At 37.6% G+C, this 15,047-nt stretch overlaps 1 protein-coding gene across 17 annotated transcripts in view; it reads right to left on the reverse strand.

Annotated features, from left to right (window-relative positions):
* Positions 1–15,047, reverse strand: part of NCOA2 (nuclear receptor coactivator 2) — a 301,642-nt gene that overhangs the window by 97,959 nt on the left and 188,636 nt on the right. For all 17 annotated transcript variants that reach the window (XM_055116654.2, XM_063606817.1, XM_055116652.2 and 14 more), the window contains 2 exons: positions 9,556–9,660; positions 6,799–6,971 (listed from right to left, as the gene is read on the reverse strand). In XM_055116654.2, the coding sequence (XP_054972629.2) occupies positions 6,799–6,971; positions 9,556–9,641 (259 nt within the window). In that variant the 5' untranslated portion in view covers positions 9,642–9,660. The remainder of the gene's footprint in view (positions 1–6,798; positions 6,972–9,555; positions 9,661–15,047) is intronic.

The following is a 15,047-nucleotide window of genomic DNA, read 5'->3' on the forward strand; positions in this document are numbered from 1 at the left end:
TCAATACAAAATTTATTGAATGAATATTTACTCTTGAATGAAAGCAATACATATAGTATTGATGTATGATTAGTGTCATACATCAATGACAGAATTAATTTCTTTTCATACAAGTACAAGGTGATCAAGAAAACAAGGGATGTCTACTTTCTATCAGAGTGTGATAGCCGGCTTGGGTCTTGAAGTGAGAGCTCACATCATAAATCCTAAAGCATTATAACACATTCAATTATTTAAATCCTCTTTATCTGAAAGCTGTTAAACAAAAAACTTCCATGTACTTAAGAAATAAAATAAGGGGATCCTAGGAGGAAATGAGAATAGAAATTCCATCCCTGCTCACTAATTTTAAGGATTTCATTAGCCATATAAGCCATTAAGCCACATGAAAATGTGCGAAAATGAATTATATGTAGTTCAGTGGAAAAATAGTTAGTCTTCATTAAAAACTGCAGTATTGGTGGGGTGTGGTGGCTCATGCCTGTAATCCCAGCACTCTGGGAGGCCAAGGCGGGTGGATCACCTTAGGTTAGGAGTTTGAGACCAGCCTGACCAACATGGTGAAACCCTGTCCCTACTAAAAATACAAAAATTAGCCAGGCATGGTGGTGGGCACTGTAATCCCAGCTACTCGGGAGGCTGAGGCAGAAGAACTGCTTGAACCTGGGAGGCAGAGGTTGCAGTGAACTGAGATGGCGCCACTGAACTCCAGCCTGGGTGACAGAGCCTGACTCCACCTCAAAAAAAAAAAAAAAAAAAAAAAAAAAGAAGAAGAAGAAAAGAAAAGCAATTGAAAATGAATAGTGCTACTTCAGCGAATGCATCAACAATAAAAAAGTGAAACAGCTGGACGTGGTGACTCATGCCTATAATCACAGCACTTTGGGAGGCCAAGTGGGAGGATCTCTTGAGCTTAGGAGTTCGAGACCAGCCTGGGCCACCTAGTGAGATCCCATCTCTGAAAATAAAAAAATAAAATAAAATAAATATAAGAAAGTGAAATAGCCTTTTTGCTGATATGGACAAAGTTTCAGTTGTCTGGACAGAAGATCAAGCCAGCCACAAGATTCCCTTAAATGAGAGCCTAATTGAGAGCAAGGCCCTCTCAATTCTATGAGAAGATGCAGAAGAAAATTCTATGAGAAGATGCAGAAGAAAATTCTATGAGAAGATGCAGAAGATATTTTCAATTCTATGAGAAGATGCAGAAGAAAAGTTTAAAGCTAGCAAAGGTGAGTTCATAAAGTTTAAAGAAAAAAATCCTCCATAATATAAAAATATAAGGTGAAGCAGCATGTGCTGATGGAGAAGCTGTAGCAAGTTATCCAGAAGGTCTGGCTAAGATCATTAACGAAGGTGGTTACACTAAGCAATAGATTTTCAATGTAGACAAAAAAACCTTCTGTTGGAAGAAGCAGCCATCTAGGACTTTCATAGCTAGAGGAGAGAAGTCAATGCCTCATTTCGAAGCTTGAAAGGACAAACTGACTCTTCTGTTAAGGGGCTGATGCAGCTGGTGACTTGAAGTAAATGTTCACTTCCCATTCTGAAAATTCTAGGGCTCTTCATAAGAATAATGCTAAATCTACTCTGCCTGTGCCCTGAAATAACAAAGACTGAATGTCAGCACATTTGTTTATAGTATGGTTTACTATTTTAAGCCCATTGTTGAGATGTACTGCTTAGAAAAAGATTCCTTTCAAAATATTACTGCTCATTGGCAATGGACCCAGTCGCCCAAGAGCTGTGATGAAGATGTACAAGGCCAAAAATGTTTGTTTTCATGCCTGCTAACTAACACAGTATCTATGCTATAGCCATGTTTCAAGGTGTACTTAAGAAATACACTTTGTAAGGGTGTATCTGCCACAGACAGTGATTCTTCTGATAGATCTGGGCAAAGTACAAAGAAAAATATTCTGGAAAGGAATCACCATTCTAGATGCCATGAAGAACATTCATGATTCATGGGAGGAGGTCAAAATATCAACATTAACAGGAATTTGGAAGAAGCTGATTCTAACCCTCATGGATGACTTGGAGGGATTCCTGACTTCAGTGGAGGAAGTAACTCTAGATGCAGTGGAAATAACAAGAGAACTGGAATTAGAAGTGAAGCCCAAGATGTGACTGAATTGCTGCAATCTCATGATCAAACTTGAACAAACGAGGAGTTGCTTTTTGCGGATAAACAAAGAAAATGGTTTCTCGAGATGGAATCAACTCCTGGTAAAGATGCTGTGAACACTGTTGAAATGACAACAAAGGATTTAGAATATTCCATAAACTTAGTTGATAAGGCAGGAACAGGGTTTGAGAGGACTGATTCCAATTTTGAAAGTTCTACTGTGGGTATAATGCCATCAAACAGCATTGCATGGTACAGAGAAATCTTTCATGAAAGTAAGAGTCCATCAGTATGGCAAACTTCATTGTTATCTTACTTTAAGAAATCGTTATAGCCACCCCAGCCTTTAGCAACTCCCACCCTGATCAGTCAGCAGCCATCAACATTGAGGCAAGACCCTCCCACCAGCAAAGAGATTAGAACTTGTTGACGAGGCTCATATGCTTGTTATAGCACTTTCTAGCATTAAGGTATTTTTAAGTTAAAATGTATTAATTTTTTAAAGAAGTAATACCATTGTACACTTAATAGACTACAGTACAGTGAAGTATAACTTTTATACACCCTGGAAAAACAAAAAATTCATGTCACTTGCTTTATTTTATATTTGCTTTATGGTGCGGATCTGGAACTGAACCTGCAGTATCTCTGAGGTATGCCTGTGCTTACTATTTTTCTGTGGAATAGAAGCAATATTAGCCTCCCAGTTAGGGAAAATGGTTATTTGCTATCTGTTTCCATGACTCCTGTTTCTAATTTATAGAAGAGAGAAGTTCTAAACATTTATGACTATCATACCAAATATAAAGAAATATCCTACTTCAGTATCAGAAAGCTGTGATGACAGTGCAGATTCCAGACCCAGACTGCCCTATTCTTTCGCTTAATGGCTGTGTGACTTTGCCAGGCTACTTAACCACTCTGTGTCACAGGTTCCCCTCCTGCCAAGGGGGAAAACAATACACCTATTCCATGGTTTGTTTTGAGTACGAAATAGGTTATCAAATCTGAGCACTTTAAAAACTGCCTGACACACAGTAAGAACTATTTAGTCTTAGCTAGTATTAAAAATTCTCCAAGATTATTTAGCCAACAGAAGATCTAACTTAATTACTAAGTAACTAACTTAGCTAATAACTAAGGATTATGAATGTCGGCCCAAAAAAACCCCACCAACATGTACGGAATTCTCTATTTGATGGTGGTCACACTATTAGCATCAAACTCTTGTGTGTACTTGCTCTGTTTCTACAAAGTCCATTCCACAGTTAATGCTCTTGGAGGGCTAGCGTTTATGAAACACGGGTCTCATAAAGCACTACGTACAACAGAATGCTTATTAATTTAGCTGGTAATTTCCCCTCCAAATTTCCATCCTTTAGGCCATTTAAAAATCCTTTTCTTCTCTCCCTTTATTTATAAAGCATATAAAAGTTGAGAAGTAACTGACAGAGCACAGACTTGAGGGAAAGAGCCCTCCATGCCTGGCTGACACGTCATAGCTTCTGACACTGGAGCAGGGTTCCATAAAGATGAGCCCAGCTTTCCTCATTGTGTATTCTTTAGTATGGCCCCTCATGCAACCCAGTTTAACTTCTCTAGGATAAATAGGCAGGTTTATTACATAATGGGCATGTTCTCCTGAGCTCCCAAATGCATTTTATTCACGCTGACAACTATGACTGAAATACAAATTAAGTCTGGATAATGGTGTAAAGATGGTAGTTGGATTTTATTTATGCTGATTGGTCAGGGGATCAGTTGGGGTTGGGGGAAGACAGAGTTAGAGAGAAAGGCTTTGGCCTGACTTATGTGTTGTTCTTACTGGCTATCAGATGCTGAGAAAAATTAAACTGGCCCAAACAGAGCTGCTGATGGAGTGGTACGCATGGGTTGCACAGATTTTCTGGCACCAGAAAATTTTTTTTACTTTCTACAAATAGGTCAGGCACAGTGGCTCATGCCTGTAATCCCAGAACTTTGGGAGGCCGAGGCAGGCAGATCATGAGGTCAGGAGTTCGAGACCAGCCAGGCCAACATGGTGAAACCCCTTCTCTATTAAAAATACAAAAATTAGCTGGACGTGGTGGCGCATGCCTGTAATCCCAGCTACTCGGGAGGCTGAGGCAGGAGAATCGCTTGAACCCAGAAGGTGGAGGTTGCAGTGAGCTGAGATCGCGCCACTGAACTTCAGCCTGGGCAACAGAGCAAGACTCCAAAAAAAAAAAAAGAAAAAAAAAGAAAAAACAGCATCTTTCTGCTTAAGTAGGAATGAAAACTACTGAACATCTACTATGACAGGTGTTTACTGAATTTACATGGCTCATGATATCTTCAACAGCTATGTGACCTAGGTATTGTTAGCACTAAACTCTATATGAGGCAACTGAGTCTCAGAGATAAGATAATTTGCCCAGGTTCAAAAAGCTCCTAAATGGACCAGGATTCATACCTAGCTCCTGTCTGATTCAATTCTGCTCTTTTTAAAAAACAAATTATTAAACAAAGACTATTCGGAAAATATCAGAGTAGTTGAGAACTTAAAAATACATTTATGCTTTTCATTTTTTCATTTGGTATTTAAGTTTTGCTTCCCTTTACAAAACACGTTGCTTTTCAAATTAGCAGGAACATTATTAGAAGAATAAGACATGACAGGGTATATATTGCTGCTTCTTGGGTGGTTGTGGTATGCAGCCCTATGATTAAAACTATGGTTAAGGTATGGCGCAGTCCCAGCATGACACATCTGAACATGTTTTATGGTTTGAAGGGGGAATTACCAAGGTTTTGCAAACTTTAAAAACTTGTGCAAGACCTTCTTTGTGGCATATATATATATATATATATATATATATATATTTATATTTGTTTTGAAATGTAGAAGTACTACCTAAACATGCAGTGTTCTCAAAACTGAATCATTCATAATCCTTAGAAACCTAAAACAAGAAGCTTAATGATTTCTTTACTGTAATGACATCAGCAACTAGAAACACAGCAACTTCAAGGCACTGGTTAATAACTTTAACCAATTATTTCTCCTAAGAGTTCTAGGAATATTATTTTATCCCTTTGCTGACACTAAAATATGGAAGATACAAAATTGAGGTTTAAACTGAGTTTTTGATAACTAGTGAACCCCAAAGGGAAAAGAAAGACGAGTGATGAAGGGGACTGAAATGGGCACTGGGAGAAGAAACCCACTGGATGTTAAAGGTCATGGAGAAATCAGGAAATAAAGACTGATTTGCAGAGTGGGCTGGTGTTAGAAACTGTGTTGTGAATGCTATATGTATATTTTTATGTTCTTAGAAGACAGAACTATACTTGTAAAACTATTTTATACAGAATTTAGCTCAACAGTATAGGTATGAAATGGAAAACGCTAAGATGATATGCTAATAGGTAGCTAGGATTTGTGACAGATAAGAGCAGACAGTTTCAGGCTCATGTATTATAAAGACAAAGATATTATTTTTAGGAAATATGCCTTTTTTGAATATTATATAAAAGGCAGATTTTAAAAATTTGAACTCTAAGAGGATGCATTCAAAAACAGATTACAGGTCGGGCATGGTGGCTCACGCCTGTAATCCCAGCCCTTTGGGAGGCCGAGGCAGGAGGGTTGCTTGAGGTCAGGAGTTCCAGACCAGCCTGGCAAACATGGTGAAACCCTGTTTTTACTAAAAATACTAAAAAATTAGCAGGGCATGGTGGCAGGCACCTGTAATCCCAGCTACTCGGGAGGCTGAGGCAGGAGAATCGCTTGAACCAAGGAGGCAGAGGTTGCAGTGAGTTGAGGATCACACCACTGCACCCCAGCCTGGGCGATAGAGTGAGACTGTCTCAAAAAAAAACACCAAAAAAAAAAAAAAAACCACACCAGATTACAGAAGATAATAATCTCCCCAGGCCTAAAGAAAAGCAGTACACAGATACTTCAAGAGCATATATTGGCCCTGGGCACCAAAATGTTGTTCATACATGCCGAATAAAGATTTATTTTTGGCACCACAAAGTCAAATGTGTTCTTAAAAACATTATTTTCTTGATATTTTTCTGTAGGCAAAAATATCAAAGAAAAGAATCATAAAATTATCTCAGAAAAAAAGAAAACCATAGGAAGACAGCTGTCACGTTCTATGTTTCAAGTTCACAGATGGATTTCTTACTGGAGGTTAGAGCCTTTCAAATCTCTTGTCATTCAGGATATGAAATTCTAATCTAGTGTCATGGCCAGTTGAGGCTCAGACTAATCAAATATGCTGACTAGCTGAAATAGGAGGTGCTTCACTTCCTTACTTCTGGTTTACATCTCAATCTGGCTGCTACTTGCAACTTTTGATGGTCACTTGCTGTGTATGCCTTGAAAATGCCACAGTGTGGGGAGGAGAATTGTGGGCACCTAACTGAGTTTACTAGATGAAAAGTTCCATCACCCTGACTCACCTCAGTCTTCTCTGTCTTTAGGGTATGGCTGAATTTTATACAAAGCCTATTTATAAACCACTGCAAGTGATACTTGCATTCATCTTACACTGTGACATCATTTCCTCATCAATAATTTAAGCATAAGAAATGGATTAAAGGGACTCTGAAGGGACTTCTCACACAGGGAAAAACAGAAACCAATTCAACTCTTCAAAATACTAATTCAGTCCTCTTACCTTGTTCTTTGATCTGACGAATTTGCTTCACAGTTTCTTTTAAGATTGCACATTTGTCAGGTTTGAAGTTAAAGTTGTCTATATCATTAAAATTTGCAAAAATCAACTCTGCAAGTTCTTCTATATATTTATTTTCCTGTTCACGATTACGTTTTTCAGTGTTCCTTTTGGGGCTTAAAAGAAGAAACACATTTTTATGATGTATTTGAAAAAGAGCTATTGTGAAAAAAATGAACGTGTTAAACAAGTTTAATACAAAGATAGCAAACAAAAGCTACCTATATAAACACAGAAATACTTTTGGGGGAAAAACACAATTTTCCAAAAGTGTTCCATGTTTTTTAAAAAAATCAACCTAAGCCTAGTTTGTAATGAAACTATCTGTTCAATGTGTTTGGCGTCTCCCACTGGACTGTCCACTTCACAGTGACCTGGACTGTGCTCACCACTGTGCTTAGTGCAGTACTTGAAACAAGTGGGCACCAAATTAATTGACAAATAAAAGAATGTTTCAAAAAGGTAAAGGAGGTTATATTTTAAAATTTATTTAAGATTAGTAAAAGAAGAGAAGTTAACCCAGTTAATAACAGGAATAAATTTCAATAATTTTTGGTAAAACATAAAAAATAAAACCAGATATTTATAATTTTATAGACTTCTTCAGAATGTTAGTAAGCAAACCAAACAGCCTTTTTAGGTAATGCAAAAAGTCACAATACAGCTAGAAACAAAAGCGAAACTGACCCAGGAAATTTGTTAACTGTCCAAGCTGAATGACATGCAAAATATAAACAAACAGTCCAATTTCAACTAAAGTTTAAAAAGTTAATGGAATGGAAAAATATCAAAAGAGGCAAAATCTTCTCATTAGAATGTGACAAAATAGTAAACTCAAAAGTTCCTTTTCATAATAACAGCATACAATTATTTTCTCAAGTGCAAAGGGGGGCCCATTAAATGACATTCAAAACAATACAATAAGGAAGAAAAGCAAGTTGCTTAATGTAGCAGCTTTCTGTATTTTTATATATAATTATTTGTATATAATACTAATTTTAAAATTTCTGGATTCACAGTAGACTTTCATATATGCATCTCTAAATATGTTTGATTTTCATAAATACATACTATAATACAATGTCTCTATTTTATAGTGTTTATACAATTTGTCCAGGATCACCCCACGAATTACTGGCACAGTAATTCAGAATTTGGTTTTTTTTCTAAGTCTCATTTTTACCCGTAGCTTCTGTTTTTACAGCAAAAGGTAAAGAGTGGCTGGAATGCTTAGAATAGCCCAGTTCCCATTCTGACCCCCTCCACCACCCTCCACCCATGCCCTCTCACCCTCACACAAGGTAAGAAATAAATGACAAATAGGTGAGAAAGGGGAGTTGTGTTCAAAAGACCCCTGAGCGCCCCAGAGGGAGGGCTCAGAGACCTGCCACTACAGCCCACAGCTGAAACAGTTCCCATTTTCTCCCACTGCCTCCCCAGGTAGGGCTCCTGACTATTAAAGGCAGTCTGACAGACAGAAGTTTGTGGTTTACCAGGAAGTAGTAGGGAACCTAGAGGAGCTGGGGGCTGGGATGTAGAGAGTGGAGATTTATTGGGCTTGATGTTTTGCTTGGCAACTAGAAGGGGAAAAGGGAATATAAAATATTGGTGTTTTGCCCTTTCTCCTGCTCTGCCTCTCTTGATGACTTTTCCTAGCCCTCTTCCCTACTATTTCATGTCTGATGCTTTTACTGTCCATTAGGTAGAAGGTGTTGTTTTTATTTAATTCTTAAAATTATTTATATGATTTAAAACATTGAAAAAGTGAAAAGTCTCTCTTCTACTTTTGGTAACTATTTGCCCAGTTCTCATCCACCGAAACAGGTAGCAACAATTATTGTTTCTTGATTATCCTAAAACAATACAGATTCTTTTTTCTTCCTTGTTTATATAAATGGCAATATTCCATAAACATTTTCTAAACCTTGCTTTTTGTCTGTAACAATATTCTTAAGATATTTTTTTTTCATATTAACCCATAAAGAGCGTCCTCATCTTTATCCTAGCTGAACTGTGTTCCAGGTTCTAGATGTACCACAGCTGTTTAACAGACATTTAGGTTTTTCCGAATCTTTTGCAATTTGAGTAACCTCATATACACATCATTTTGCATGTGTTAAAGTATATAATAGGAAAATTCCTAAAAGTGGAATGGCTAGTTCAAACAGGATATGCATTTATAATTTTGATACTGCCAAATTACCCTACATGGGCGTTATAACAACTCATACTTCCACCCATAATATATGAGATGAAATTTGCTTTAAAATTCTTTCTTTTATTCACTAAAGAGCCACAATCTTTGTTCTCAACTCAGAAGTACATGGGTTTAACATTTTATGTCTTTAAAAATAAAACAACAAAAATAAAACCCATTATAAAATTAACGGCAAATCCTTTTTACTATAGGATCTTCTTGTTATAATATTGTGTAATCAAACTCAATATTATTAAATAAATTGATTCTAAGAGTCAAAAGATATCAGAAGTTTACAGCTTTCCTCTTTTTGTAAAGAATACAATCTGTAACTGATTTGCATATTCAAAATGTAAGCAAGTACATATTCAGAGATTTAACTGTTAAGGAGAAAAACCAACCCAATATTTGAATCAGCAGTAAAATCAATGCTAAAATAACAAAGAAGCACTCATGTGGCTTTAATAGACAATACTGATTCCTTTTCTCAGCAAGAATCTAACCTGGGTCCAAGTTGGTCAGGACATTCCTTGCGCTTTCTTGTCTCTGCCCTGGAGGGGTCAGAGGTATTTTCTCCCATCCCACTCATCTTGAACACATATCAGCAACTAAAACAGAAAACAGAGAAGAGGAAGAAAAAAATGAAGAGAGCTGATGATGAAGTGTCTGATCATTTTACCAACAATAAAAGAATTTTGACTCCAATCAGAAATTTGAGACCAGTAATTAACACATTGTTTTATGTGCATGTATAATTTCTAATATAAAAGCCGTCTCTTTAAAAAAATCTTTTAAGATTAAACAAATGTAAAGGTTAACATTTAAGAAACAAACAAGCCTACCTCATTGGGCCCAAATTCTTTAAACACGAGTTGTATTTCAACAGCACCATGAACTACAATCTACCAGCTCTGGGTATGGGCTGCCAGCCTCCAGTTTCAAGAGTGATCTTGCACCATGTGGAAACTACAGGTGTTGTAAGGGGCTCCTCCCAGTCTCTGTTTTGGGTTAGCCAATGTGAAGTCTATGCTGCAATAGCTCACCCACGACAGACAGCCCGGGGAAGAGCCAGTGCCAGGACACGAAATTGAAGGTTTTCAAATTTAACTAGGTACATCTGACACCCCTATAGCCCCGAGTTCCTGCACAAGGCCTCTTAATCAATGCCCCCTAGTGGGGGATCTTCCTGGCCCCTCGGGAAGCTCCTGTGCCTGGCTCTCCTGCAGCAGCTGCCTGGCTGCTCCTCCATCGGTGCCCTCTCTCTGTGGCAGCTCGCCTCCCTGCACACAGCATGGTCGCTTCCTCTCTCACATCCTGCCGCCTCCAAACTTTCCTTCCCTCAGCTGGTTCTGGCTGCTAACGCCAAAGGTCTTAAGATATGCCCCAAAAGTCAGGGGAACTTTACTGACCCCCAAGTGGGAAGGACCATGATCAGCTCCTGCTTGCTGAATTCCTCTCAGTAAGAAAATAAAAAAAAAATAAGAAAATCAGTGTGCTCGTCATCACTAACATAATCAAAATAATATTTAGGTAAGCAAGAACAAGTCAGTGACAGAGGTTTACGTACTGAAAGAGCTAAACAAAGAGACTTACAAAGACTGTGAGGAAACCATAAAAGACTGCTACTCAAGGTGTTCAATAACTGCTTACCAAAAGAAAAAACAATGCAGCAGGACAAGTTGAAATCTGCATTTAAAGTCTTTCCTAGAGCTCCTATTCTATACTACTTCCCCTTCCTTCTGGCCCCCAGACTTCTAAATCACCTTTGCCCCTCCTTTACTTTTTGTAGTGGCTTCTTTTCTTTTCTGGATAGAAAAAAAAAAAAATCAAAGGGAAGGTAAAGTGCATTAGAAGACAGAGAACTTAAGGAAGATGACAGAGGACAATCAAGAGTAAGGACAAAGAGCAAGGAGGGCTAAGGAACATAACGCGTACCAGTCAAACCGCCAGGCCACTTCTTCCCTGTAATCTGGGCTGCCCAGTCTCAGCTGTACTACAATAATTTCTTCTCGCCACTTCTGATACAATAGCGCAGTGGAGTTAGTTTTTTTTTTTTTTTTTTTTAAAGAGTCATATGTAAGCAGAATGAAGAAATACTGTATCCATTTAGGGAGGCTGCACCACTGGTACACATTTGATTCAAGAGGTGACACAGAAGGGAATAATTCTCAAAGCTGATACCCAAGCTTCTTGCTGGTTAGAGCAATGCAACCAAGTCCCAATGTCCCACACTGTGGTCACAATTTTGACCTGATAATAAGTATAATCTGTATTTATTTACTATGAGAGAGGCAGACTATGAGAGGCAGGATAGCAGAGAAGTTAAGGGCCAGTATTCATGTCCAAGCTTCACCACTTTTAGCTATGCGAGGCTCACTTGAGACCAGGAGTTGGAGACCAGCCTGAACAACGTATCAAGATCCCATCTCTGTAACAACAACAAAACCCTAAATTCCAGAACCCTTCTCAGATGATACCTTATAGACATTCACTTTCAGTACTTCTCTCTGAATCACAATTCCCATGGTTTCAATCATGAGATGTAAGAAAAAACATTACACATCCAGTCTAAGTAACCTTTCAACAAATGACCTAGGAGATTTTCACTCTGAAAGCAGCTTTCTAGAAGTCATACAAACTTAAGAAAGTTTCTATCATTACAATATAGCCTTCAATATACAGCATAGCAAAATGCCCTACATAGTAGGTATAGGTGACAAGTTTTTTTGTTAAAATGGCTATTCCCCCCCCAAAAGTATTGCCACATATACTAAAATGTATAGTATTATCAGAAAGATCAGAAAGCTTTCAACAGACAATTAAAGTAAGGAACTGTTTTACCTAAAGTCATATACACCCAGTTTGAGGATGATTTAACATTATATATATATTATTTGCATCATTTACCTGTGAATATTCTAAAATACATACATGAACAATTGTAACATATGAGGGACAGCACTGGGACATAGGGACCAGAGGGAGGGAGAAGAGGAGCCATTTTCTAGTCTAAGTATAGTAAAATCATTTGAGCAGACTGTTTATAATTTGCTTGTACCTACTCAAGGTTGGCTTAAAAACCACTCTATTTGTAGACTGAAAATATCATAATTTCCTCTTGAAGTAAGTTATTTAAATGCCAAGTGGTTTTCCCTTTTATTATGTAGTGGTATCTTAAACACATTTCCTCAAAATCTGCAACTTTCGGCTTGATGAACATAATTGCTTCCTTATATTTTTGTGTCTACTGCACATGTCCTCTTCTCAGAGCAACATTCCTGGGCTATGTGCCCCAGTACACACCTCCAACCCACCTTTCCACCACCAAGGGGAAAGTGGGGGTGGAGTCGGGGATGCCTGGCCAAGCCAAGGAAGGATGGCTGCCTCCTGGTAACCTCCAGGAAGTGCCAACATGCAAGGATGCCCTGTCTGAATCACTGCAAATCACCCATAAAAACAAAAAGGAGACAGACCTGAGACCAAAAGTGGGGGGAGCGAATGTAACACTGACACAGGAAGGGCAGGAGGAGGGCGGAGGGGGGGCAGACAGCTGCAGTCTTAGAGCAGACACATAAATTTATGCCCTGCATTTTAGTGGGAGAGCCGAATAAATAACAGAACCTCATGAATGAGGTGCTCTAACCTAGTGGACTGTCTGATATTTCTAATGCTTATGTGAGGAGGCTGGGCTGGCAGCAAGTGTCAGTATTTCACACTGGAACAGGAGGTGGGGCCAGGTGAGTTCATTTTTTCCCCCTACTCAAAATACTGGGCAATGCAGAAGTGACACAAATAAAAACCAGAGAGAGATAGATAAGTTATAAAAACGACTTTCTTCTAAGTTATATAAATTACTTTTTCTATACAAATGTACATTCTACTGTATAGTCACTCATAGAGAAATATCTAAAATAAACTCTATGGACAGAGGAATTTTTATGCACTTTTGTAGATCGAAGTTAAAAAATTCATTTCCAGTGTAAAGGTAGGAGATGGAAAATACTAAAGAGCAGCACTGAAGGTTCTAAAATTTCATTTGGTGACCAGCTCTAAATTAATAATTTCTTATAATTTCTGCACACTCACATGAAATTAAAATTCTTAAGCATCTCACTCTCAATGCTGAAACTGTTTAACGTAAATCACAAAAACTGAAAATGACACAAGTAAACTCTCAGGCTGTATTTGATGGTAATTACAGTCATTGAGAGCAAACCAGTTTCTACCAGATGTTGGGGGTTGTGAAAGGACAAGTCTGAAAAAAAAAGTTTCAAATCATCCATTCTTGTTATCTGTAACAACACAATAGCCCTGTTTTCACAGTGACCATACATCCTCCCTTACATCCCTTGATATCAGCTTGGATGAGCTAGACGGTAGGGAAGAGTTATAGCCTTACGATTAGTAAGTTTTATCTCTAAAAAGTAACAATATTCTGGGAGGGGTGAACAAAGCCAGTTGAATCCTTAGCATAATGACAGAAAGCAAAATAAAATGTTAAACCTCAACACAATTCAAAAATGTACTTTCATGGAATTCACCAATATAATTTAAAGGTAACAAAGCTGTTGCTCTCAATACAACCTCACACCATTAAAGCTTGTTAATCATCCATAATTTATGTAAACGATAATATGCATTTTATCTTTTATCAAGACAGCCTATCTTCCAAACAAGGCTTGTAAAACTGCCAGATGCATTATATACAGAACAAATTCAGTTAAAGAATAAGGATACTACTGCTGCTGAACTCCAAACATAATAAAGTGATCGAACATCTGATCCTGACTGCTAGCTCCAATAAATGTTCTTAAAGTTAGGCCTTCTCTGAAATTCCCCAAGTTAGAAACGACATAGAAAGAGCTACTGAAACCACTTCTCTTATGAATGTCTACTTGAAGAGGACCTGCCTGATAAATCATCTAGCCCTTGTTATGAGAACAGAAAGACTTAGAGATTTCCGAGGTTCCTTCTGAGCTCTCTTTACGATAGACATATGAAATTGTGTAATATGTAGTCTAACCCTTTACAAACTTTTAAAACCAAGAAATGCTCAAGCAATATTAAAAGTATACATAAAACCTCACTTAAATACCCTTCCATTTCTATTTAACTAAACTACAGAAGGATAATCTTCTAGAGCCCACTGTTTCTCAGAATCCCACCTCAACAGCCAAAGCTGCATCCACTATTGCTTTATCACAAATGAAAACATTTGCTCATTCTAAACTGGTAACAGTTTCTCCTTCAAAGTATACTGTGTTCCAAGAGCCATCCCTTTATAAGGATAAAAGCAAAATTTCTGGGCCAGGCTCTGATAAGTCTAAAAAACATAGTATCTAATGCTTCAATAAACAAAATGTGCTTTTTGGATGTAGATGCCTGAGAAAGAAAAGAAAGTAGGCCAAACTTGGGAAGTCAGTAAGATGATACAGAAGACATCCAATTGCTAGAGGAAGGGAAATACCTCTTTTCAAATAGGGTTAATTGGTCAAAATTACCCAAAGCAGACATTATTTTGGCAAGATCCCAACTTCTGGCAACAGTTGAATAAATATTCTATGCAGGAAATATACAGACTACTCAAGGATATAATGTTGATTCATACAAAGAATCATCACACAGACAAATAAAACAGAAGTAGAACTATGTGGATTTACTAAATGCTGGGATGACAGCGCACAGAAAATCAAACGTTGCTTCCCATTGGCAAACAAGTAATGCATTTAACAGTGATAGAGGACATGACACAATATTTTTAAAATTTTTACCTAGTAAAATTATGTATTATTTCCTCCCAAGTGTCATTACTCTTTTTTACTAGATCATAAGGGCTCTTTTAACTTCATCTTTACGTAATACTGTAGTGCTTCTTGGTTTTCATACAGTAAAATTTTAATTTGCCTCACATACTATAGTCTGTATCTACAGATTAATGTACAGACTCAAAAAACTGTACATTAATTCATATAGTAACAACAGTTAAGTTACAAAG

The sequence above is a fragment of the Pan paniscus genome, chromosome 7, assembly GCF_029289425.2.
Source record: "Pan paniscus chromosome 7, NHGRI_mPanPan1-v2.0_pri, whole genome shotgun sequence".
In the NCBI taxonomy this organism is placed as follows: Eukaryota; Metazoa; Chordata; class Mammalia; order Primates; family Hominidae; genus Pan; species Pan paniscus.